Raw genomic sequence first — 27,317 nt, forward strand, 5'->3', positions numbered from 1 at the left:
GTTTTGTGTAACTAGTACCTCTCTGGAGACTGGGATCGAGGTGGTAAACAGAGGAGCACAGTCTGGCTCTCCAAGGCTGGCTCACATTCTGACAGTGACCAGGTTTTGTAGGAGAACAGGCCATGCCCTTGACTTCTGCTATCAGTCATATCAATGTAAGCCAGCAGGCATCGACAGGGTTAATAAGTGAAAAAAGTAATGCAATCAAAACTTTATTCAATTATCTATTAGTTCTAAGTACAGTATTGTTGAGTGGTTTTACTGGATTTCATATCAGAAGAGTGCTTGGAGTAATACATATAAATATATATTTGTTTACCCCAAGGTAAGGTGTAGGAGGTGCATGTATGTATATATGCATTAAAAATGGACTGAAAATCCTGCTAGCAAAACAAAATAATGCAGGTGGAACTTAGACACTGAAGAGTCAAGACCAGAGGTTCTGCTTCAGTAAGCCAGGGCTGTCATATATTATGGGAGCTGGAATGCCAGTGTTAATTGGACCAAAATGATGATTTTACAGTTCATTAGAAGTCCTGATGAAATGAGCAGCTCACACTGAGCCATCTGAAAAAGTTTTTGTTTCTAGAATACTTTGAGTCCCAACTACAATGTTGAGGAAATATAGCTGGAGGGAGTTTGGGTTGGGAAAAAATACCCTTTTTTCTCTTTTGGTGCTTGCACAGAATTTTGAGAGCTGGGAACAGTCGCCTTTCAAGAAAATTTCTATTTGGCAAAGGCATATGGTCTCCTGACACATCCAGGATCTATAAACTGTGCCTGCAGTAAGCTCTTTCACACATTTACTCATTCCTTCTTTGGTTAAATGATTTCCGGCCACACTCTTGACAGCTGCAAATGTGAGGGTTCTGCACATCTCCCCCCAGACCAGACCCGTGAGCCATGCGAGCAGGTCTGGGCAGAGATACACACAGCTAGATGATTCTTGTTTATCCTAACTAGAAGAATGTGAAAAATGTGCTGGCTTTCAAGGGTCAGAGGCTAAAATATGGATGTGTTTATTGCATATTTTGGTTGTCCTTTTAATAGACAGTTTGATACATTCTTTCAGTGAACGTTCCAGAAGACAGATAGCTCAAAATGGGAAGAGGAGAAATCACTGCTGTCAGGATTCCCATACATGTAATTACCTTCAGGTGTCACATGTACTTAGTGACTATTGATTTTAATTTTTTCTGCTGTTCAGACATTATGACTTATTGTCAATGAGGTATTTAATTTTATTAATGTGGACATTTTTAAAAGGAGGACATGAAAGATCAGTTGTTTCAGACTTTGCTTTTCCTTATGAAATGGCCAGTATCACATTGTAGATAATTGTTTTGTAGACATGCTTTTGATCCACTTTTTCAGTCAGCTCTATGGAGGGATGCCTAGGTCTTCTTGCATAACTGAAACACTGAAAGCTGCTTTTAAGGCTTTCCTTCTCTGTGTGTTATAGCTAGTTATAGCTAGATCATTATGAAAAGCTCTTTTGAGATCCTTTGTTCTTTTGCTTTTAAGCTCTTTGTATATGATATGCTTAACTGTTTTAGAGTTTAATTAATCAGCTAATGTACCAGGGTGCAAAAATAGTGGCAAAATGTGCATCTGTATTGAGAATATAATTGTCAATACATATTACTTTGCATTCAAATGAATACTCACATTTTTTTACAGCAGCAACTAATGGAAGGGTGAAATTATTGTAGCCAGAAAGCAAAAGTCCCGTAATACAGAAGAGAGCAGGATTGAGAAAATATAGTACAAAATCTATTTTTAATATATCTGGCTTTAAGTTTTCCTGATGATTGGGAATGTAAATCATGTACTGAAAAAAATGATAGAGATGATGTAGTTAAAGAAAGGAAAGTAGGTGTTTTATTATGGATGGACATATTTAGATAGAATCACTCAAAACAACAGTAAAAAAAAATTCAAAATATTTTTTGCGTCATATAAGCCAACTCTTAATAATTTCATTAAGCCTTAAATATCCTTTTGATGGTCCAGGACTGCTGAAGTGATACAGCTCTTCTTTTTCAGTCATTAAGTGTGACTGCTTCTCCATATCCAAGAAAAACTGGAGGTCAGCATTTTTTTAGCCGGTATGAATGCAGTCTCAACATGACAGAGGGAGAATGTTCAAGCTAATTACAACAGGAATTATTGGTTTTGTTCATATAGGGAACTCTTTAATATTTGGAAGAGTGGTTTAATGATGTGATCTGGCTTTCATTCTGCAGTGCACCATCATCAGACAGGAAAAAAAACCTCAGTTGGCATTTTTGCCTAAGGGCTGCTGAGAGCTGATTATTCTTCTAATCAGAACCATCACAATCAAGGCAGACAATTAGCTAGGTTAGGTCTCTGCTGATTTCTCCTGTGGCCCTAAGCATCAGATGGCCTTGAGCACTCTTGAATCCTATCAACAAGTATTTGAGTAATACCTGTTTTGCTCCACCTGTTGTCATTAAGACCCTCTTTTCTTCTATTGAAGTGATAGGTTGTGTTCATGCTTATTTATATTACTCTGATCCGGGAAGACAAGAACTATTGTTCGGAAGAGAAAGCTTATCAGCCTAGACAACAAATATAATTTTAGTTCCTAGTGTGTACCATGAAATTGTAGACATTATTTTGGTATACCATGCATGTGTTGTGAATGTGTACCTAATTCTGTATTTCCATTTAAACAGTCAGTTATGTAATCACAGCATCAGCTGTTCGGCTTAGTTGGAGTTTGTCTGTCCAAGTGGTCTACTTGATATCTAAATTATTACTAATAATGTAAATTTCTTAATATTTCTGTAGCATAAAAAATAGTATGGATTAACAAAAAAGGTTTAAGTTTTTTTTATTTCAGAAGACAGATTCTTTCCATTATTAATGAATATAAGCATTCATTATTGAACAGTCTGAGAGATTTACACCATATTTAATCTATTTTTAAAAGTAAATTACTCTTGTCAAGATGATTTTTTCTATACTTGTTGATGGAAGGCCTCAGATTACTAAGTGGCTGTTTTGTAGCTAAGTGAAGTCGCTAAGACTTCAATTTAATAAAATTTTGGAAACAGTGGCTGTTTTTTCACTGTTAGCAGAATGAAGACCCTTGAGTTTTACATTGAAGAATTTAAATAACTATGTTCATCAGATTTAAAAAAAAAATCTAATTTTAAGACTATGGAATTGAGAAAACAATGTTTAGCCAATCAACCCCAACATATTAAGAAGTCATCTCTGCTGTGCTGCACTGGAAAATGATCTCTGTGTTTCAGGTTGAGAAGTTTAAAATAATTGATTTTAAAAAGAAGAACAGGTTTCAATTAGCCTTTACACAAATTTACCCATTTGTAGTGCATTAACAAGAGAGGATATTCTGTACCCCGTGTGTTACCAGCACCCTCATTTGAATAGACTGTGTTTCTTCACAGCACAAGCATACACAGCTGATACTAACCAATGGAGCCAGTATAGTAGTGTTTTTAGTCCTTTGCTGTCTGAGTATTTAATCAAGGGTGTCATCTCAGCGTATAAAAGTGAGAAAATTACATGGCTGAAGTGAATTAAGCTTTAATGTTTAAACACACAGGAATTATGTGCTGCCACCTATATTCAGATTAGTGGTAAAGATCAATGATAGTGTATTGATAAAGTCTCAGGTCATTTGTTATCTTGCTTAGTGTAGAGATAGTGCTGGTAATGTCATGACCTTCTAATGGGCCGAAGAACCATATTTAAAATGTTAATCCCAGTAAGAATTTTTTTTTGTGCTATAAAAGGTGCCCACTCATTAAAGTAAAAGCTTTTTAACCCTTTCCCTCTGTGGATTAAGAGTCAAGTATTGACCACTAAGTTATCTGTAGCTCAGTTTCCCGGAGATAGAGTAATTAATGGAAAGGCATAAGAGGAATTACTGTAATAATATTGGTAATAAATAATTCTCAGTATGAAGTTCTTCATTATCATGTTTCATATCACAAAATGCTGTGTTCACACATTCTTCTTTGGCTGGGGTAGTTTTCCTCTGACATCAGCACAATAATGAACAATCTTACATTTAGTCCATGCAGATACACTGCTTAGTTGAGTGCCTTCTGTACAGTTAGGCCTCATTTCAGGAAAGTATTTAACCATTTACCTAAGTCCTTTGGCTTTGTGTGTGCTTAATTCTAAAGCATCAGCTTAATTGCTCTCTTGAACAGTGCAGCTTATTACAATAGAGGGCCTAATAGTCACGTCTGTAACCTTTTAGGAACTTTGTAGTTACTGTGTCAGGATGTATTTTTTGCATCAGTCATGGCCACGATTTAAATGAAGAATAAATTTTAATGTGTTGTTACTCAGACCATTCTGTAACCTAACAAAAGACCTCTTAGCATATATTTAAGGGCATTCAAATGCCAGAGTTAAAAAATGCCAAGATGTGAATAAGGGGGAAAATGCAGTAAAAAGCTCAGATTGCTTGATAATTAGCAGAACTCATTTATGAACAAAGGCAAAATGACTCAAATGAAATGGCAAAAAAACCAGCTAAACAACTTGTTTCAACAACTCATCAAAACCAGTATAGTAGTTTACCAAAAGGCAGTAATTTTTTTGTTGGCTTATTTATTTTTGTAGTTCAAGGAACAGTTAACCTTATTTAGAAGGATTTCAAAGGTTCAGGCTGCTTTATTTCTTTGAGAGAAAAGCTAATGTAGAGAGATGCGTTGTTATACTTAAGTTAGAGTCTTAAGAAATTAAAACTTCTGTAGCATGCATTTAAAATAGTGGTTTTTATTTAATTTGACATCTTTAATGTACAAACCTTATGATTTTTCCCCCCACTTAACCTATGAAGAGAAAAGTTTGGAAACAAAAGCAAATGACTGCCATCTGCAGCATGTTTGCAAGTTTGCTGAAGTCCAAAGATTTCAATTGCCTTTGGCTCCTGGGAGCATGGAAGACATGATTTAGAAGATTTTTTTGAGGGAAGGAATTGGGGTTCTCTACATATGGTTCTTGCCATGTGGTGAAAAAAGCAGGTGGAAACCAAGTTGGGTTATGTTTGCTTCACAGTAAACATTCTTATAATACATCTTTGGGCATAGATAACCTCTCAGGAACCTTAAAAAGAGCACTCTTAAAGAGAAAGTTTGAACAAAAGAGGAATTCTTTCCTAAAGAAATGGATTATGAGGTGCGCATCCTTAAAAGCACAGGACAAGTTGGACAATGTGAAAGTCTAAGATGTCTTTGAAATGTGGTACATGATTTTTCAATTGCTCTTTTATAGTGAGTCAGAATGTACAAGAAAAAAAGACAAATCTTGGGGTCTGAATTCAGTTTCAGTCAATCTTTAGCTACTTTGCACTTACTATATTGCAGACAGTAGAAAATTACTTCATTGTCTAGGAGTTTTTTTAATATGGAAGACTCCCTGGAGACCTGCTGAGATGCATTTGAACAGAGGTTTTAACATATTCTTTTACATAAGCTGTTTATTTTGATTAAAATAGTGATCTGGATGGTTTGGGGTAACAGAAAACAAGATTCGTATTTTCTCTAATGATTAAATTTCTCTTCAAAAAGGAATCTTATCTTTGAGGAGTTCAGGAGGAAAACTCTTGCCTCTGACTGTTGCAGGTAGCAAAGGTGAAAATGTTCAAATGTTGAGCATTTGAGTAATGATTACCAATTGCTCTTCAACAGTGCACTATCACAGATTATAGTTTACTTTTTTACTCTGAGAATTATGGTATGATTTGAATGTCTGGTGGACATTGTCTCAGGCCAAGAAATGCACAAGAGCAGACATTTTTCTGTTTGGCAGCCAAGCTGTACCACTCAAGTATTCACTGACTGTAGTTTAGTGATGTTTAAGATATTCAGACCAACTGATGAAAAAATTCCATCATTCTTGTTAAGCAAGAAGAGCCCAAACCTCTGACTATGCAAAAGATTACTATTGTGAGACTATGCTAAAGACATATGATTTATTTATATTTTATATTTTATATTTTCTGTTGGCCAGTGTTGGGAGAACTTTGTTGGTCTAGATGTGAGGTTCTTTGGCCCAGCATGACTGCTCTCTAGCTTTTCCCATTGATGTGCTCTAACTGCAATTTTGCTCACACAAGTGGTCTAAATTCTATTCTATTATGTCTTTATGCCCCAAGTATCAGATTGCACTATGAACAGTTGATTCTTGAGATTTTTTTCTTTAATGCTGAACCAGTATTTTAGAGTAAGAATGAAAGGAAGAAATAGTTTGTGTGCACAGTAATTAATTTTTGACATATAATGAAAAACTAAAGGCTTCCCAGTAGACAGGAATGGGTTTTGCCATACCTGTGCATTCCCCTCTTCACACCTGCCTCCTGATGCCTTTATAACAAACAGGATGAAGAAGCGGGGTGCAGGAAAAGAAAATATAATTTTTCTGTGATATTCTGCTTTTCATCCTAATCCTGTCTGTGATTTGAAAAATAGTTACAATGTTTCAGGCAGACAAGATCATAATTCAGTTGTGAATGAGGCAATTTCACTGCAGGTTGAAGATTGGAATTAATTTGATTAATTTGGAAATATTTTTGAGAAATATGCAACAGGAAAATTAAGAAAATAGCGTCAGTTTTATCTCTCTGAAATGTATCTGAGACTAGTGAATTTTTTTTTCTTCTGTGTCAGTAACTTACACACATAAAAAAGTAAATGAGTGGGTTTTGCACATTTTGTCAGTTCAGTCTTTACTTATATATATTGAAATACTGTTTCTTTCACTCTTGAAGGAATGAGAATCCCGAAACTCTGTAAAATAGGAACCGTGGGAGCTCCATAATTTGAAAAGGGATGGGAGGAATAATATAGTCTGTGTTGAATTCCATGGTTTGTCTGTCTTATTCAGTTAAAAAAAATGTTGCACATTAGATCATAATCTTTGCAATCTCTTGGGTGTTTTTAAAGACCAGGTGGCATTGTATGGTACAAAGCTTTTCAGATCATATTTGTAAGCAGAGAAACTGATTTAGATCAGGACCTATCTTGTCCATATGATGTACAAAGATAAATATCTCTGGGTGAAAAATTTTTTTGTCTTTTTATTCAGAGACAGTATGTAGCAAGAGTAAGCCTGATGGAGAATTCTGTAGTCCCTGTACTGTCTTTAGAAGAAATTATAAGAAGGAAAAGAAAAAGTTCTACCATTAATAATAGTTGTTCTACTTGGTGATCCTGCAGTCTTTCATTTGCATCTCCAGTTCTTCCTTTGCTAGTTTGCTCAGCATTAGGGAGAGACTAATATGGAAGGGTGAAAGGAACAAGGTTAAATTACTATATTTCTCTGTAGAACTTCCTCTAAAATGTTGTTTCCATGTCAGGAAAGAATATACTTTCCCCATGGGTCTCTTAAATAGACACAAGACAATTATACAGCAAAAAAAACTTCATTGATTGAAGCCCACTTTCTGGATAGCAAATTGTTTGCTAATAATTTTATGTATTCATTAGCTATTCTAACTTGGGTTTTATGTCAGTAAGTTCAAATTACTTTTGTTAATGTATTTGATTGGATAGTTTATTCATGTTAATAGCAAGCTGTGGTTTCATACTAAAATATCATATGTTCCTGGGTTTGTTTGTGGAGATCTGTGATGTTTCAGGGGATTTTTTCTCCTCTATATTTTGCTCATGCTATTTTATATTATGTCTGAATTCATTCACTTTAGCTGAAGGGTGAGGATTACGACCAGAGCTTGTTAAAATATACACAGTTTATTAAATATAAAAATACTGTGGAATATTTCAGGGGTTAGTTTCATTTTACACTCTTGCATATTGGGAAACTAAATAGTAGATTTTATTCAATTATGCAAATTATTAGGGTGTCTCAGTCACCAAAATCTAATTTGATCACCAAATATTCTAAAATTAATTTTGTTTACAGATTGCAAGATTAATAATAAACAGCTATAACTTAATGTCAGAGAAAAGCATGCACTACTTTCTGTAGTACAGTAAGTGTGGGTATGTGCAATAGACAAGTAGTTTTATCAAAATGTATGTTTCTTCTAAAATTATGCCTATATATATTGACTGGCAGAAATTGCTGCAGTTTTTTTTCCCTGGCAGTATGAAAGAGATGGAGATTTCAGTTTATAAAAGTTAACCATGACTCTGCTTTTTATATATTAGTGAGAAAGACAATTCGTGAAGCTGACTTGCAGTACTTGCAGTCCTTGTGGAAGCTGACTGCCGTTTATCTCAATTATTCAGTGTGCAGGTCAACATGCTTGTTGGGCAAATGTTCTTTTCTTTCATTTTGTGAGTGTGAGAAGCAAGACCTTTCTGCAGATAGGGCACTGTTCTCCATATCCATTAACAGATGTCAGCACATGCCTCAGGCAGGGTTAGCAAATACCACTCACAGAATCACATTCCATCAAGGCTGATAGACTCTGTCTTCTGGGTTAGACACATGGTCAACACATGTTGCTAGAGTCCAGTTCAGACACTTTGGTAGTATTCCTGTCTGTGGGGGTTTTCTTTTCTTTCTTTCCCCTTTTTTAAAAAAAATTTAAACTATAAAAATGTTGTTTTCTCCCAAATGTGACTGATAGTAGAGTATGTGTCAGCACAGCAGAGCACAGATAAACCTTGTTTGCTTTTTTAAGAAAGGCATGTAAACAAATGAATTAGCAAACCATAATGTATCTGGTATAGGCAAGGAGTGGCTGAGATAGGTTTTGTATTTTCAAGCAAAATCGTGGAATAAAAGATGACGCTGACATCTTGTATGTTGTTAGTGCTTAAAGCAGATGAATGTAGAGTCATGTGTACAGGATATTGATGACCACATTTAAAAATACGTGAGCAGTAATTACCAGATCTCCTCATTATACCTCAGATAAAGTGGGATAAATGTTGCTGGTGAACTCCAGAGTAGTACTAATGCAAACACAAGTAATGAGCTTGTGTCCATAAATCTATTTAACAAAGAGACTGGCTTTAAGCCAGGTATGGCTTGGATTGGATAAAATGTGGTGATAGGCTCCAAACAAAAATCTTGGGCTGCTTTTAATATCTTGTTGGGTGTGGTACCTTGCAGCCAATGTTACTAGGCTTCAGCACTGAAATTTGTCTTGTACATCTGAGTGATGCCTTTGACAGAACAGTAGCTCTTTTACCTTTGCCTCCCTTCTCTCTTCATCCATCTTTGCAAGTTAAATGCCCACAGCAATGGAAAATAAATAGTCAGGTAGAGACAGTACGCAGGGGCTTTAAAGCTATCAGAGGAGGGACAGCTGGGAAACGAGAGCTTGACCTCATTGAGAGCAGTGCTGTGACATGTTGCACCACATTATAACCCTTATCATGAACAACATGACTGCTGTGCCCCCCAGATGCAATGAGTTCTTCACAAATTGCAGCAAAAGAGAAATTCATAGAGACCAGGTGAAAGTCATGTGTGCCAGCATTGATGGAATTTTACAAAAGCAGAGTCTGAGGAAACAGTTTTAATAAACTGCATGAAGAATGTCCAGCTCTTTGTTTAGGAGATGCAGAATGATATGAAGTGGGTGAGACTGCTGCAGTACTTGAGAATCTCTGGAGTACTCAGATTTGCAGATGGGAAATAAAGGTTGATTTGTTAATTCTCTTCCTCATACCTTCTCATGGAAGAGCAATTAGTTTCTATTTTTTAATGTCTGCATTATCATTGAACATATATCTTTCTGCAGTGCTAGGTATAAAAAGTCAATACAGGACCCAACTCTACAAACATAGTTATGAGCATAAGGGGCAATTATTCATTATAAGGTGGAATAAACATGTTTTTGTAGAATTTATTTCTTAAAGAGCCTGTAAATCATGAAAATGAATAAAATATGTGTCTCTTCATTAAACTAATTGTCACTGTTAACCATTATGATGCAAGTGAAATTTCTGTTAATCAATAGAACCAGAAAAAAGGCATTTCAAGTCTATCAGTTTAATGGAGTTAACACAAGATATGTAATTCAAAGAACTATTACATTTTAAATAGGACATTTCCCTTCCTCAGTAAAATGTACTCCTTTCCTCCAGTGTTTTGCATTCTTTTTTTGCCATAATTCTAATAGAGGACTCTTGGCTTTCTTCGTAGGCTTTCTTCGTTTTGCAAACAACATGTTTCAGCCAAGGCACTTTAGGAAGTTTTCAACAATCAGGCCTTATTAAAGAGAAAAAAAGAATAGGTTTGGGTTTTTTGGTTGTTTTTTTTTTTTTTGTTTTGTTTTTGGTTTTGGTTTTTTTTGTTTTTTAATATCCAGAACCATAAAGACTTTTATCATACTGTTTTTGAGGAGGTTTCTTGGTTCTGGAAATAAAGAGAATTAAAAGTTCATAAGTGGTCACCTGCAGCATATCCGTGAACTTAATAGTATGTGAGAAATGAAGTTCAAGAAAGTGAAGCTTGATCAGTTATTTTACCAGTGTTGTAAGCCTGGCTTATCCAGGAAGTTTCCAGATCAATTGCTGATGTAGAAGTAGGTGCTTTTGACATTTCAAAAGGTCTAGTTTTTTAATCAGCACAGAATAAAAATAATTTTCATGAATTTAGTTTTTTTTTTTTTTGTATTTCTTTAGTTCTGAACATTCTGTAACACTTCTGAGTCAGTGCTTAACAGGTTGTTTTGTTTAAAAACCTGAATGCTAGGTTAAACAGTTTTGTTTCATGTTTTTTCCCATGTTCTAGTCCCTATAGTAAATCAGTTGTTTTTCTCTATTAAATAGGCAGCATGAAGTACCAGGTACAATGGTAGCTGATGAGAACCCTGTTTTTTAACAAAAAAAGCCTCTAGCCTTACATCTGGAAGGCACAATGTCTCTCTTGTACTGGTGGCTGGTAAAGAAGGGGTAAAGGCAGGAGATTCTGCAGGGGGACAAGCCACATAAACCTGATACTTTTTCTCGTGAAGTTCATCTTAATGCAGCTCCTTTCTTTCTGATTTTTGCTTTTGAACACACCCAAGTAATGTGGAAAATCTCCCAGATGGGAGGAACATAGCAAGATTAAAAGGGGAAGGTTGATCTCCCGCAGATGCCTGTGAAGTGAAATGCAGGGAGATCACCTGCCTCTTTTAAGAAATGTGATAGATGCTTGCAGCCGGTTGTGAAACAGTGATCTGAAGTCTGATGAACCCTTTCAAGAGCGGGAGCCTGATTCTCCTCAGCTGTGTAATTATGATGGAAGGGAGCCAGACGAAGGCAGAGACCAGGGCGCAACCTTTTGAGAGGCTTGTTCCGGCAGAGTGGGTGGGAGAGAAGAAGGAAGGGTACAAATAATAAGTTTCTCTGCCTGATTGATAATGAACTAGTAATAAGTGGCCTTATTATAGTAATAAATTTCCCATGGAAGCCTGATGATTGCAGAGAAGCTTTAGCCGAGTGCATGTGACCACATCTTATTTTGATCAGCTGTAGCACAGCAAAGCTGTGTAATTATCATAATCTAACAATTAGCCTGGCATCCTTTCCCAGTATTTAATTACTCCAATAAATGCTAATTGAATAGAGGACTTAATGACAAGAGAATAAGTTTCTTTGTGCATTGTGTATTTAGCTTGCAGTCTTTTCTAGGAATAATTTTGAAAACTGTTTTATTGAACAGTAGCCTTGATTTTGTGTCCTACATAGTGTTTTTTCATGGTGTCTTGAACTTGTTTTAACTTGTGAAATGGTAACCTGAGGACTGAAAGGTCATGGACTGCTTCTTTATATTAGAGGGTTTTTTTGTTTGCTTGCTCAGGGTAGCAATATCCTGCTAGAGATCTAAAATGTCAATGGCTTGCTACTGTTAGCAAACATTTCTCTTAGCATCTGGAAAATGTTGAATTTTCTTTTGGTTTGAATAGACTAAAATTAAAATAGCTCTTTGATTGCTTCCTTGTTTGTGCATCAGAATCATTGTTGATGTCAGCAGAGCTATGGGAACAGAGTTTATGAAATGTTGTGACAAAAGCCAGTAAAAAGAGCAGAAAAGCATTAAAGAAGTTATTTTTCCATAGCACAGAAATAGCATCTTTAAAATTATCTGCAATAAAATGGTACATGTAATCCCACAACCCCTCAGATAATTAACAACCACAAGATTTCCCCCTTCACACTTAAAGCTGTTAAGTTGGTTGAAATGACGGGGCTTGAAGAGTGTAAAAGACTAACAAGGCATAATTATGCTGCTATGTTCCAGTCACAGCGTGCGAGGAGAGCTTGGAATAGTCCTAATGCACTACACTTTCCAACTAAACACAGACAACAGCTATGGGCAAGCTCAGCGCCATGGAACGGTGAATCAAGACATCCTGAGAGCAACTAAAATGTTGTCCTTTTAAATGATGTTAACATTTTCCAGCAGATGTTTGGGTTTTGGTATTGTGTGTACAAATAACTACCAATACTCATCTCTCTGTTAATAATAATTTAAGCAAATAGTTTCATAACCAATTGACAAAAAATTTTCAATCTGTTTCTATATTTTTTCAGTTCAAATTCTTCCTGTGCATAGAGTATTTGTAAGTGGTGTTTCTGTAGTCTAATAACATTAAACTTACTGGAGATTCAGCCTTCGTTTGGACACCCATAGAATCTTCTCACTTGGCTTGCTTTTTTCATGGTATTTTTATGAATGGCCTTCTCTCTGAAACCTCACTGTCTCCATTAAATTTAATTTAAAAGTGGCTTAGCCTTCATGAAAGTAAAAAAGGAGTTGAGTGACTAGCATTTGTAGCAGTATGTGTGTGCTGCTCACAGAAATCTTTTTTCCTTAGGAAGTGGAACAATTAATGTTTTGCTGTGCTGTTCTGAATAATTGTGGGTAACTGTAGTTTGTATTTACACCAAGAATAAATCAGTTGGGTGAATTTTGTTGATGTTATTTTACATTTCAGGTTATCATTTGAGAAAAAGGTGATGGGGCAAGGCATTTGACAGTGGCAATGTCCTCTGTATGTTGGTGTTAACAGGCTGTGTAGGCTCCAGGTGTCAGAATAGGGGACATTTGCATCTGATCATTTCCAATACCTGACTGAAGACCAGAATTTCATAATTTATTGTCAGAGCAGTTATTTGGAGTATTTTCTGGTTCACAGTGAAGCCTTGCTTCATACATTTGACAGAACAGATTCTGAATAAAGAAAGGTTGACACAGTAAAAGGCAAATTTTCCACTACACTTATCTTGAAGTAGAGCATCTGGTGTGTCAATTTTACAGGAAGGGCAATAGAATATAACTAATAGGATTTGTAGCGGAAGTAACAAGCAGAGCTATTGGAATTTTTTATCTGTCTAAATGAACAATTAGTGTTATTTGTGCTGTTCTTAAACTAGATTTTTGTAGTGTTTATTCAAAGAAAGAAAGAAAGAAAGAGAGGAACCCAACAAAATTGTTATTGTGTTTTAAATATCTGTTTCAATAAATTGTAACTTTTCTCCAATGACCAGCAAAGACATTAAGTTCAAGATGAGTTGCTTAGGCTTCAGAATGTAAAATTATGAAGAGAAGCATGCACACAGACCATGTGCTTTCCCTTTGTTAATTGATAAACAGAATACAGGAGGCACTAATTATTTACTAAATGTTTTGCTAGTTTTTTTTTTCTGTGGTTAACATAACCATGAAGTTTTCTCTCTGCATCCTGAATACCTGGATATTTCATGAGTGGCACTTTAGCACAGAAATATTCCTGTAACAGGCTTTGCTGGAAGCAGTGTTCAAGTTTTGTGTAGGAAGCTGATGTTTGTTGGTTATGGAAATATTTAGGTATAGAAACTACTTAAATATCGGTCTCTCTCTTCAAAATGGCTTTTATAATGCTGCTGCCTAATAGCTGGCTTTGTAGTATGCAACTTCCAAGACAGTGTTTGAATGTCATCTGACAAAAACCAAAGGTTAATTATGTTTGAGGAATAGCAGTGTTTTGCTGTGTGTAAGCTGGAGTGCATGGAGACCAATGAGATTATTTGCAAAAAGGTGTGTCAATTCGGTCAGATTTTTGGAGAAGCCTTTTTGTTTGCTTTCTTCCACAACACCATGCTCTATCATGCAAAATCTAGATACAGCGGGTTTCTTCCTATATTAAAGTTCCTGTAAACTACATGGTTCCAAAAGGTGTGGGAGGCTGGGTGAGGACCTGCCAGAACAGGATGAAGACCTAACTGGGAAAAGAGAAAGTATAGCAGTAACATAATAGCAAGTTTTCTGTTTGGAATGGGACTGGAAAAAAGGGACAGGACATCTGCTATTCCTGTCATATCTGCAAATGTCTGTTAATGGACTCCATCTTCCCTTTAGAGGTTTCACTCCTCCGTGTATGTAGATGGGTAAATGTTGATCAGTCCTTTATTTGAAATGGTACTTCTGTTTCACTGTAATATCTGGCATTACACTATTAATAAGAGGTTTTCAGCCTCTTGTGTGTAAATTTGAGTGTTTTCCACCCAAATGGGGTGTTAAATTCTTGGAAGTGTGTTTGTGAAGTGTTTCCTTTAATAGCTTTGAGGACTAAAATTATGAATTTTTTTGTGAGTTACTCATGGCTATCCCTTCATTTTCTGTTCTGATTAGAAGACTTTACCGTTCTTCTTTGTGGAGGTAAATACAACATGCTGCTTGTAGCTCGAGAAAGAGGAATGGTCTCAGTTCACTATTACAGAAAAGTTGGAGATGTTTTAATCTCTTTGGAAACATAAAATTAGTTCTACATCTCTTTACATGCCTGCTGAGTTTATGATTACTGACTTCTTTAGGATATTGCAAGACAGGAAATAAATACCTGCTCTGTGATTCATAGTTGGTTAATAACCTGGAGTAAAGAGACTTCACTCAGAGCTGCTTGATAAAATACCTTGGTATGTATTTTCCCTGGAGGAGGTTCACTCCCGTGCCAGCAACATTGGCTCGAGCCCAGTTTAGATTGCTTAAAATATTCACAATCTCCTTCCCTTTCTCCACTCATGAATGTAAACACTACCTACCTATGGTGGATGACTGACTAAAGAAATTGTTGTGAGATCAGGGGAATGGGAGGAAAAGACACTGGGATGAAAAGGACTTGGTTGTGTGCTTCATCCTCAGATCTGCTTTGCAGGGAGCACCTCAGAGTCTGGGATGTGCTGGAATGAATGGAGACACTCAACTGTTTAAACACTTAGGAAAAAAGAAAGAAGATGGAATCTACTAAAATACCAGCGATCAAAGAGGATGGTTACATTGTGGTTTTGTTTATTTTGCAAGAATACAGAGGGAAACTTTGCCAAAAGGGAGACAGATGAGGTTTGATTTTGCTTTTTTTGCATCATCTCACTGGTGCAGATTACAAGTTTGATTTCACTGCTAAATTGGAATTAAGGTGTGATCACACATTTATGTCACATTGTATGTCTCCTTGTTCTTATAATCATCATTATCATGGGCTGTGCAGTTGGATTCTTCCCTTCAAATTCAGCTATTTACAGTACAGACACTGTCTGGAAAGTGTCTCTCCAGACTCTGCTTTTGGTTAAAGGAGAGAATTAGCTTCTTCTGGAAGTGTGATCCATCTCATTACAATGTACTAAAGACACTGGATGAATTGAACATCAGAACAACAGCAGTTCCTATTGCTCTCCATTGACTTTTAAAATAATATGGAAAAGCAGTTCACATAAGGTTATTTGTGTTGTAAAAGTCTAATGGTAGAGAGGGTCAGTGTGATCTTGAATGTATTACATAAGTATAATTCTGGAAGCATATAGTTTGTATTACAGAACTGTAGTTGGGCATTATGGTGAAGGCAGGCTGATAAAAGAGGTAATCTTGAGAAAACAAAATAGTTTATCACCTGCATGGTAAAACAGACAAATAAGAATTCTGTCCGCACACAAACACACTTGTATTATGTATCAATTTTTACTTACTAAAACTGTAATTGAAAAAATAGAGATATTCTTGCCTGAATGTGTCTTTTCTAGTTGTATCTTACACTCTTTTTCATTACCAGTAAGAAAAGCATACTGTTAACTGATTCAGAGAACAGATGTCAATTTGAAGACAATACATTTTTGCAAAAGTGTTAAGACATTATCTGTTCAGGTGACAGGTTTTGGAAGCACTGGGGTACAAAAATATGTATCTTGACCAGCAGTTTTGTTAAATGTAAATTCTCCTGGAAGAACTGTGGTTCTAAAAGGCTTTTCCATGTTATAGGGTGGAACTGTGATGCTGTGCACTGGCTGAAATTATACAGATCTATCATGCCTTGATGCGTATTCAGTTTTTCCCCTTTAAAAAGCTATTTTATTGAAGTTAAATTATTGTAGGGGTATGAAAAGGTTTAGTTTGCTCTGAATTTATCCTTGGAGGGCCAGCAAATCATTGCTTTTTCTCTGAAATTAGATAGAAGGATCCAGATGGCAGATTTCAAGCCCATCAGGTGTTTAAAATATGCCCCTCAGCTAAAAAGAAGTATTATAGTTAAATCTGTCATGGCCTTTTTATTGCTCTGTGGTACACTTGACAACTGCTGCTGTGAAAGAGAGAAGCTACAAGTAGCCCAGTCAGGCTGAAGTGGAGTAGGTCAGTGGTTGGTTTCTTTAGCTGCCCCAGGGAGTTTAATGAACGCACAGACCTGGTTTATGGAATCGTTAAATCTATAATGGTTTAAGCTCCCATGAAGGCAGGGAATTTGCCCCCTTACTTCCTACATACATAGGAGGCATTAGAAAAGTAACATAAGTAAAACATGCAGGAGAGGAACAAGGAAATCCTCCCTGCCCCCAACAAACAAGAATCCCACATCTCTAAGGAGTCGTCAGTAATAATAACAGCAATAATAAAATGCATCTGGGCTGGTGCCTTGCACTGCATTTCTCAGCTGGCACTCATTCAGATCTGTCACATTAGGCTGAGTGCTGATAATTTGTATCCCAGAATCCTTTTATTTGAACAGAGCAATATCTTCAATGTGTACTTTTGGCAAAGGGGAAGCACTGCTTTTCAAATCTCTTTAAAAACAATACAGACTTTTCTTTGCATCTTGACAAACTATTGCTTATTATGACGAAAAAGTAACCTATTTTCTTGCAGTGTTCTTGCAGTAACTATAAGTACTTGCAGTCAAATCAGCTTTCAGCACAGGAGTGATTACTGAGTGATGCAGAGAAAAGGATATGTTTGGGTTATTTATTTGCATGCATATGCAGATGTTTATATAGACACTGATTTGGGAAGGCTGGTACAGTTTTGGCTTTTTTGCTGCTTCATTTTTCTTTCTTCAATTAAAAAAAACCCCAGCCAAATAAGACGGACACTTTCTTTGTTTATTTTTCAATAAACCATAGAAAGATAGCCTATAACTGGGTGGGTAATGGCAACAGACTTATTTTGTAAGAGCAAAACCTTTATCCAAAAGGTTGTATGATCATATATAAGCATAATAAGTCTCTGATAGCTCTGGTGAATTGTAAGGGATATTTTTGAGAGTGAATGCGCATGGCTGGGGTGGAATGAAGTGCCATTAGTGATGCCCTTTCATATGAGAATGTCACCCTACAACAAGGTCATCCTGAGATAACTGTGCTTATGTTTGAACTCTTCCTGTGATTTCAGATTCCAGCGAGGCGACTACCACATCGATGTCTGCATCAACGACTACCTGGATGTGTTCTGCCCTCACTATGAAGACTCGGTGCCGGAAGATAAGACCGAACGCTATGTTCTGTACATGGTGAACTTTGATGGCTACAGCTCCTGTGATCACACTTCCAAAGGGTTCAAGAGGTGGGAGTGTAATCGGCCGCATTCCCCAAATGGACCATTGAAATTCTCGGAAAAGTTCCAGCTCTTCACGCCCTTCTCACTGGGATTTGAGTTCAGGCCAGGCCGGGAGTATTTCTACATCTGTGAGTATGGAGAGGTTTGCCGTTGATGCACAGCAGGTATAAGAAACACAGCTATTTTTTCACCTATACTCTGTGAAAATACAGAGGGGAAAATGGTATATAACACAAATGCCTTATAGTGAACACAGGCTTAAACTATCCCCAGATACATTAGCTAGGAATCTAGCTAGTGAAAATGACATTAAATCATAGCTTCTTTTCTCTCATGAAATAGCAGGGCAGCCTGTTCACTGAACTACAGCTGACTTTTAAAGCAAAATGCACCATTACATTTATTTCTGCATTCTGAGTGGGGGCAGGAAGGGGAGGATATAAATTGTCCCCAAATATGAAGAAAAATAATTAATCCTTTGTATGTGGAATGCCTCAATTTCTTTACTTTGATGAAATACTGTTGTCTCTCATATTTATCACCCAAGGAAAGTGAGGTCTGTGTAGTTCTTAAGTGATTATTATGCTGCTGGTGTCAGTAGGCCAGTGGTATTTAAAACTATAATTTCTTAGGCCAAATTATCCTAGTATTTAGCCAAGTGGCTTCTTTCTTCTACCTTTCTTTCCCCTACACATTTTTCATGGGTGAGCTGTTTTTGTCAGCATGGCAATAGGAGTGCTCTGGGAGCAGGAGGCAAGCAGGTGAGGAGATCTGCGTCAGGACTGCTCCAGGCACCAGATGCAGGAGACATCACATGGGTCTAAGGAAGTGAAAACACCAGTAGGTTAAAACCCAGTGGGTTAGGCAAACTGATTCCCTGACTCCACTGTGCAAGCCATATAATTTCAACTATCTCGTGTCTTTAATACTCCCAACAAAGATCTTATTTAATCAACTGATTTTTGTACCTGTGGCTTTCACTCCTAACAGGTTTTTACTGCTCCAGCTTTATTTTTTTTCCTGTTTTAGTTTTAGATAACTGACTTGAAAGCTTTACATAGACTGCAGATCCCAGTAAATATTGCTTTCATATGTGTAGCTGGTCTTTCTACTGTGGAACAGCCATTCCACCTCATTTCACCAGAGAAACTGAGTGTGTATGATCCCTGTTTTCAGCCTCATTTCTTCAACATTGAGATTTTTGTTTTCCTTTCCATAATCTACAGGGAAATAACAGTCTTAGTGGATAGTTTCTTATTAATTTCCTTTTCTTCCAGCAAGTAAAAACCTCTAGTGAGTGGTGCCTTTTCATCAGAAAAACTGTGCCTTGTTCTTGTGCTGAAACACAATAATAAAAATAATACTAAGAATAATATTTAAAATAATGTAATTTAAAACTGAGGTTTGAGATGAAAAATAGTATAAAGCTATCAGAGTTAAGTAGATAATGTTCAGTAATAAGCAAATCTTGTGTAGGCCCAGTCCTATTTGTGTCACTTCAGCAAGAGTACTGTGTAATTCAAAATTCTGATATCAGGCTCCCTTGGAATTGTGCAATTTTTTTGTGGAATTTTGCTTTGTTTTGTTAGTTTTTTAAAATTCAGTTCCAGAGCATCATCAGTCAAATAAGCAGGAACAGTTAAGCTAAGGAATGCAGTCTGTCATCACAAGGTGCAATAAAGTGTAGCACTGGAATGGTGTCATTAGCTGCAAGCCTGAAAACGGCCCTAGTTTTCTAAATTTTTTAGAAATAAAAAAAGATAAACGTTTAATAAAGATGAAAACCAAAGATGAAAGTGAAGGAAAAAAAAAGGAATTCTCAGCTTGAGCTGTCTAATAGTGTCAATGTCAGAACATACAAAATCCATCGAACTCTCAATCAAGATACTATGACTTAAACATACCCAGGTTGCATGTGCCTGGTTTTCCTCATTTGTGCTCAAATTCAATAAGTCACTAAAAATCATATAACTTTCATTAAAAATCTATAAGCCTCCTGCCAAGGGCTCCCTCCAAAATAATTGTTCTCAAGAGCTTTAAAATTTGAAGAGCTTTATGATATTCAACTGCATTCATATGCAATTTTTTTTTTAATGAAAGGTAAAATAGCAAAAAATTAGCAATGAGATGAAAAATACTAGTTTAAGATAAGCTTAGCTGAAATTCAATTTTTGATTGTGTTTTAGCAACACAAAAACATTTTTCCTTCTTTTCTGTAGCTTCTTCCCTTCTGAAGCTTTTTTCCTTCACCCTTTGCTTTGCTGAGGGAATTAACAAGGGTATTCACATTGCAGAAGTTTCAGAGAAGCACTGTACAATAAGTTAACTATAATATGCTGACCTTCTCAGGGCATAGTTGTCCATCCTGTAATGTTTTTCTCTTAGTCTGTGCTGAAAAAAGAAGATAGTGAAATGTTGTTGCTTATTTCCTCATCAAAATTGTAAGCAGGTGCTAGTTCAGGCTCTTTGTTACCTTTCTGCATCTACATGTTAAAGAAATTAGTGCTTTGCCATGAAAGGTGTCCTTTGCATAGTAGATCTGAAGCCTTTGCCCTTTCTGAAGGCGAGAGAGAAAAATGACTATATAGGATCAGTCTGGCATGTTCTCTTAAAGGGTTACAAAATATGCTGTGTAGTCAATCCCTCTGAAAAGACAGAAATATGAAGTGGCTGGTTAGCTTTATTACTGACTGGTGTTCTGTCAAAAATATTCACAGTTTACCTTTTAAGGACATGGCTTTCTTCTCTTTCTTCCATTATTTTCAGAAAATGAAATAATTTGTGAACAATCACTGTCTTTATGTCTGAACTGTTCATTTGGAAAATACCACCATTCTTTGTTATGCCATTGCCGTCACATATTGCTCAGATGAACTTGGATCTCCATTCTTTGCATGTTCATTCTAGGATAATGCAAGGAAAAAAGTCGTACCTATCTTATATCAAATTTACATTGAGCAAGTGAATTCAACATTACAGTCATGCAATCAAAAGTACTGATTGAGTTTGCTTTTGAAAGAAGAAAAGGTTATTAAATATTTACAGAGAAATTAACTTTTATTTAGTTAGGGTGTGCACATTGTGGGGCTGGGGAAAGCAAATAATAGATCATGACCTGAAGTCTCAATTTTTACTTAGTTCTTATCAGGTGCTCATCTCAGGTTCGTGTACGCCAGCCTGTGAACAAACAAAATAGTATTACTACTGATACAGAAGCAAATGAAATGTGGAGAAAGCAGAAACAAAATAATGTCATGACATTGATTTTAATGTGCTTTGGAAGTTTCAGTATACAGGTTAAGGTAAAGTACTGTGCAAGGTGAGATGAACTCAAAAGCTAGGGAGAGAAAAAATCCTAACATGTAGAATGTTACATAGTTGTATGTTCAAAAATGATAATATAATTTTCATTATTTTAACTTAATTGCAGATAAGTTTGTAATGTGTTAAGTAAAAGTATAAGTGACAATTTGGCAAGTATACATCAGGGCTGTTGAAATAAAAAGGAGGATGTGTCTAGAGACAGGCTGGTACAGATTTCTGCAGAATCTTGACCTAAGTTTCCAAACCAAGCCGTTTTGTTGATTTCAGCTAGAGCTTAAAAGTGTTCTTTTCTTGAAAGCACCTGTGTAGTATCAAAAGTTTTACTAATGTGAGGGTGTGGTACATGCTTTTTTCTGAGTCATCAGTCCAGTTATTACAGAGAAGAATTCAGTAATTTGTACTTATCTATGGGTAAATTATCTATGGTGTTTTTATCATATCCTCAAAGATTTTATGTATATTGTTTATTTTTTAATTTGATCACTGTGAATCTTTTCATTTATATACACTTATACCTTTTTCCTAGAATGACAAGGTAGGTTTGCTCTTATTCTCAGTTCTCTAGCTTCTTTTCTGTTCTCCACAAGATTCTGACAATTTTTGCTAACAGTAAGCAGGCTTTACTTTTTATATATCTAGACATAACTTGTGTTTTTTTCCCTCCATTCTTCTTGAGAAGGGAGCCCCTTTCATCTTTTAAAAATCCTTATGAAGAGTTTAAAACCTGTGATTTATTTGTATATTTTTTTTGCTGCTGTTTCTTTCTAGTTATATCTCTTGCATGTGTCTTAGTTTATTTCAAAATGCTTATGCTGTTTCTTTGTCTCCCCTTTAATGTCACTATCACTGTGCCTTTGTTAGCACCATTTATTTGCATGAAGCTTCTGATTGTCAATTGAGAAAGCTTTGGTGAAATTGTATTGCTTGTGATCACGTCAGGATAGTGTCCTTTTACTATTAATTTCATTATAGTTAAAAATAATATTTTTAAATAGTTCATGTGTTAATGGGTAAATTAAGAAGCAGTTTGTAAAATTGTTCTTTCAGCTGTGCTTATGCTTCTTAATAACATATAACCATCCCATACCCCTTTTTCTCATAGAATATATTCTCAAGAGACCTGATGTTACCTGTTCCCTTTATATTTTTTGTGTTTGGGTTTATTCTGCATTACCCTTTTTTCTCTGACTTAAAAATAAAGAAATTTCCTTCTTTTCCTGAAATTTCTGATTCTGAAAGTTTTTATTCAAATGATATTCCATCCTGACAGTCTTAGCTGCTCCCTCTCTAGGAAGGCATGTGATTTGCTCTATTTCTAATGCAAAAATAGTGTCTTCTGTTAGCTGGTTCCACCTCTGTTTCTGGGTCCTCACAATGTTCCAAAAACCGTGAGACAATCTTGAGTCCTGGAATCATTTTTCTCTAATAGCTGCCAGGTTGTTGGACAATCATTCTGCAGATATCTGGAGGCTTCTCTGATTATAAGGATTTTAAGGAAAGAACAGTAGTAGAAAAAAGTGTTTGAATACCTACATCCCCTACTTCTGTCTATTAATTAAGTTGTTAGCTTGTTATTTTAGTACGGTCTCTATCTGAGCTCTTGTTGAGCCAGCAGCAGTTCTTGATGACAATTAAGCTAAACTTGCTCACTTTACTCCCTTCTACTATGTTTTGTGAGTGGTTAAGAGTTTAGTGTTTGTTTGTGCTATTATTTTTCTTTAGTCTCTGCTACAATTCTCTATCAATTTTTCTTTATCCTATGCAATTCCACATTTTGTGATCAGGCTGACTTATGAGAGGGTTACTATCTTTTTATCTCAATATGTAAGCTTAATTCATATTGCCCTGTGCTTGTTCACTACTTTCCACCTGAAATGTTTGTGGTAGAACCATACTGAAATTCTCTCTCCAAGTGTCTTAGTCACTGAATTGCTGGGGATGGGACAGGACTCAAAGCTACCACTGCTTGCTGCTGCTGCTGGTCCTTTATGTATTTTTGATTTTTAATAAAGAATTATTTGCACAATTTTGAAGTCCTCACAGACTGTACATATCCCTCTGTAAATCAGCAGCTAGCATAGGAAGTGAAGTGGAAATCTTTTCCACTTCCATGAAATTCACTTTTCATGGAAATTAGCACAGACCTGACAATATGAGGAAGATCCTGGAAGCTTCCAGACTGCCAGCTTCGATATTGTTCTTTCGGAATTGGATCCAGTATAGCGGGAATTAAGAAGGGTGACTTTGCAGAGGCAAGGTCAAATAGCCTGTGATACTATACAGGAGAAAACTACTGAGAAATCTTCACTGCAATTAATTGTAATAGTTCTATAACAGGTATTTTTCATGTGCTAAGAAAAAAAATTATATTAAACAGCTGCATACATCTCATTGCTCTTGCTCAAGCACCAGCTTAATATTAGTGGATATCAATGTTTTGCATGAGCAGGCATGACTGACTGTAAGATGGTTATTTGATTTAGGGATCTCCATGTTTGCTAGAGGTTTAGCTTGATGTAGTGGGAGCAAGAGCAGGAAGACTGTGAACTGTAATTTTGTCTTATCAGAAAATGTAAATGTGAGCCCCTCAAAAAAACTACACTTCTTGTTTTTTTTAAAAAATCCTGCTATAAACCTGGAGATCTTGCATTATCAAAGCCAGTTGCTGCATTCAGCACAGCAGTTTATGCTGCTGACTACAGGTCTGTTGGTAGGAGGTACTGTCTGGGGGCATAAGTACACTCTCAGATTTTGAACCTGACTTACCTGAGGAAATTTCTGCTGGACAAGGAGATAATTTAAAGAAAATGGTGAGACTTTTCATGTGCATCCTGAAGAGTGTGAGAATCAATCAAAGGTTACTATTGGCAATTTGGCTAACAGTTTGGTTAGATTACTTACAATACTTACATTTTTAGAGAAAGTCAGTGCTTTTGTTGTCATATCCCAGCTGGGGTAGCACAGTAAAATTTAATTAGTATTGCTTTAGAAATTGTGTGGTTTTTTCTTTTTTTTTTTTAAATCATCCAGCACTTATAATATGCGGTTTCTTAATAAGCAGTCATCTTTTCACTGCATAGTTGTATGAAAAAATCTTTCAGAAAACCTCACTATGGGTGTTTTATGTCCTCTCATATCAATGACTTAAATGCTCTAAAAAGGTCTAGTCTGGATATTTTTCTGTCTTGAATCTGTAAATACTGGGACGCAAAATCAAAGATTTGACTTGGGACAAAGTTTAGCTTTAGAGAGCTTTAGAGGAATGAATAGGGCAGGATGATGGTAATCTTGTCATACAATACTTAGCTTATAGCAGGAAAAGTGAAGTCAGTTTATTTAATCGTAGGCTAAACTTCTATTAAAAATTGGTTTTAGTTGCAAAATGATTGATCTAAATAGCATATATTTTGCTTTGAAGGAGAAGATGGGATTTGTCTTCCAGCAAGTGAAAAAAGGCAGCCTGTCTTCAACAGGTGTTAGTTAATTCACAGTCTGCTGATGATTACATTTCCTCATTGATTTTTAAAAACACAAAGATGACTTTTGGAACTCTCTCTTTGGTTATCCTGGTTTGTACCAAAAACTGAAAAATGAAGGTTTACTAAAGAACATTATTGAAGGATGCTGAGGGAATCACAAACATTTTAGCATGTTAATTGCACTTCTCTTTTAGACAAACATTGCTTATTGCCAGGTTCCCCATTAACTTTTCAATCAAGACCCGATCATCATAAACAATGATTCTTCTTTAACAGCAGCGGGATCAGACATGCCAGTCTACTACAAATCCTGCTTTGATAGCTGGTTTACTAGAATCACTTGAGATGTTCTGAATGAAATCAAAGCAATTGAAAGGGTTTGATAAATGTGTACTTTAAAAAATATTTTTTGTGATAACATTAAACAGACAAGGAAGGTGACCTTTAAAGGGGATTCATGCTTAGCTTAGTGTGTAGATTAAAGGACCGGTTTCTGTTAGAAAGCATCAAAAAAAGATTAAGTACTGGTCCTACTTGAAAGAAAGCAGAAATAATCACCAGTGTCTAATAGATTTTGACATTGGTTGTGTTTCTGGAATCCTCAAAGGGAACATTAAAAGCTGTTGAATAATTTGGGACTTGGGAGAGATCCATGTAAGAAAATGAAGAGAGAACCCATGGAAGCACTGGTCTCTATTGCCTGAGTTTTTCAAAGAGAATGAATGTCTTTCAGAAAGCAAGTTTAATAAAGAGGGTTTGGATTCACATGCTTAAAAATTGAAGTGCCATTAAGGTCCTGACAGCAACAGAAAAATAAGAGGGGAGGTTATACTCCCTTGCATCTCTGAATATTGTCTATAGCATATTTTATAAGGTCTTCACCCTCATGTGAAGATCAGTGACCTGTTACTTTCTACTGAAGTACCGATCTGGGTCTTTAGGAAGGGTAAAAGAGTGACGACAGAAAAGGGAATGAAGAGTTTTCTTTTCTCTGCCTTTTTTTCTTTCTCATCTAAGCTGCTTGACAAAGGCCCGTTCATTGTGTAGAAACATAAAGCATATATTGACTGTTATCTGATCATCCAATCACAAGCATTACAAATGCGTGTTAGACCTTGTATAAAAGGCTTTTAGGGAGCATTAGGAATTTGATGAATCTGTATGTGAGGCACCTGCCTTAAGACTAAATGTTTCCTACTGGTGACTGTACTTTTTTACATTTGTGATTCTTGTAAAAATCCCATTGCAATTTTCTTAAAAGTAGGTGTTTAAATTTTAGTGTTGTCCTGGAACAGTACAATTGAATGAATTGCTCACAGCTCTTTAAATCCTGATGGACCGTCCATCATTTCTTACTTTATATCAGTTTTGATGTTCAGCAGCTACAACTTAACATCTCAGAGGCTGCTGCACTTAGTCGGTGGGTGAAACTTATTGCAGTGATACTTCACTGGAATGTTAGGAGATTAATAAACTGAAGCACGTGGATTCTGTGGATGAAAGGATTCACAGAAGAGGAGAGTAATATTAATAATTATGTGAGGACTTGTAATTCTGTAGCAGTATTCTAATTTGATTTCTGAGCAAACTGAAACCTGTTTAATGAGCTGTTGTATTGGAAGTGTGCATTTTGTAACATGGAGTAGATGCCAACAGAAATGAAAATAGCATAGCATGACATTTGGAATAACAGTGTTGTACTTCGTTGCCTTCATGTCATCAGCATGTTAAGCCTCTCTGTTCCTCAGACTAAATCACCAAGGCAGCACTTTCTTGGGTGATACTGTATGTGTCATGGTACAAACTTGATTATATATGCATGCCTGCAACCACTAGACCAAAAATAAACTCCCTCAATGAAAAAATACTTCCACATGCTGAGTGATTGGCTGACGATCTTATTTCATAAGTTAATATGCAACATTCAACTCCGTATTTTTTTAAATACTTGAATTAAAAAAAAAAGGAAATTTGTTTTTAATCTACCTAACCCTCTGATATTAGAGGAGTCTCTGAAAAAGGAAAACATTACAGACTTCTCAATAACTTTCTTGTTTCCAAGCAATGTGCTCTCTTCAGACAGAATGTCCAGGACTCTGGGCTCAAAATGGCACATGCAGTTAATACTTCTATCTCCAAGATCCTTGGCAAGTCAGTATAAATCATGTAGAATATTTTTTTTCCACATGAGTATTCAGAAGTACATGGAAATGCTTTATTCTGAAAAATGACAAAAAAATTTCATCATTTCTAATGTTTTCACTTTCCCTCAGAAAAACAGTAGGTCATCCATATTATTGGCCAAATGAGATTTTTACTGCCTCTAAAATCTCCCTGGTCTTCCTCTTACATCATGCATATTTAATAATTAAAGTATCAAGAGGTATAGCCAGCTAGATACAGCGCTACTGTAGGGAATTAAGAATGGCTTGAAGGTGTATCAAAATCTCACTTGTATCATACCTCTATGCACAAATGTAACCAAGCTCCTTTTTATAGTTATGGGGAATAAAATGGCTGTTGCGGATCTTCTGGGGGTGAAATGATCTTAATTATTTGAAAGATAATCAGAATGGAGATATATTAATCAATTTGAAGAGCCCTGACAATTCAGTCATAGTGGTGTTCAAAATGCATTCAGGCAAAAATAAACCAGAACAGCTCAACTCACATACATTATGTCTTAAGAGCTGTAGGTGAAGATATTGTGAAGATATGATGTTGGATTTCTTTTCAAGTAGG

At 36.1% G+C, this 27,317-nt stretch overlaps 1 protein-coding gene across 2 annotated transcripts in view; it reads left to right on the forward strand.

The window, feature by feature from the left end:
• EFNA5 (ephrin A5) overlaps window positions 1–27,317 on the forward strand; it is a 205,508-nt gene that overhangs the window by 149,060 nt on the left and 29,131 nt on the right. For both annotated transcript variants that reach the window (XM_074533313.1, XM_074533314.1), the window contains one exon: window positions 17,608–17,900. In XM_074533313.1, coding sequence (XP_074389414.1) covers window positions 17,608–17,900 — 293 coding nt within the window. The remainder of the gene's footprint in view (window positions 1–17,607; window positions 17,901–27,317) is intronic.

Source organism: Zonotrichia albicollis, chromosome Z, assembly GCF_047830755.1.
Source record: "Zonotrichia albicollis isolate bZonAlb1 chromosome Z, bZonAlb1.hap1, whole genome shotgun sequence".
NCBI classification, from domain to species: Eukaryota; Metazoa; Chordata; class Aves; order Passeriformes; family Passerellidae; genus Zonotrichia; species Zonotrichia albicollis.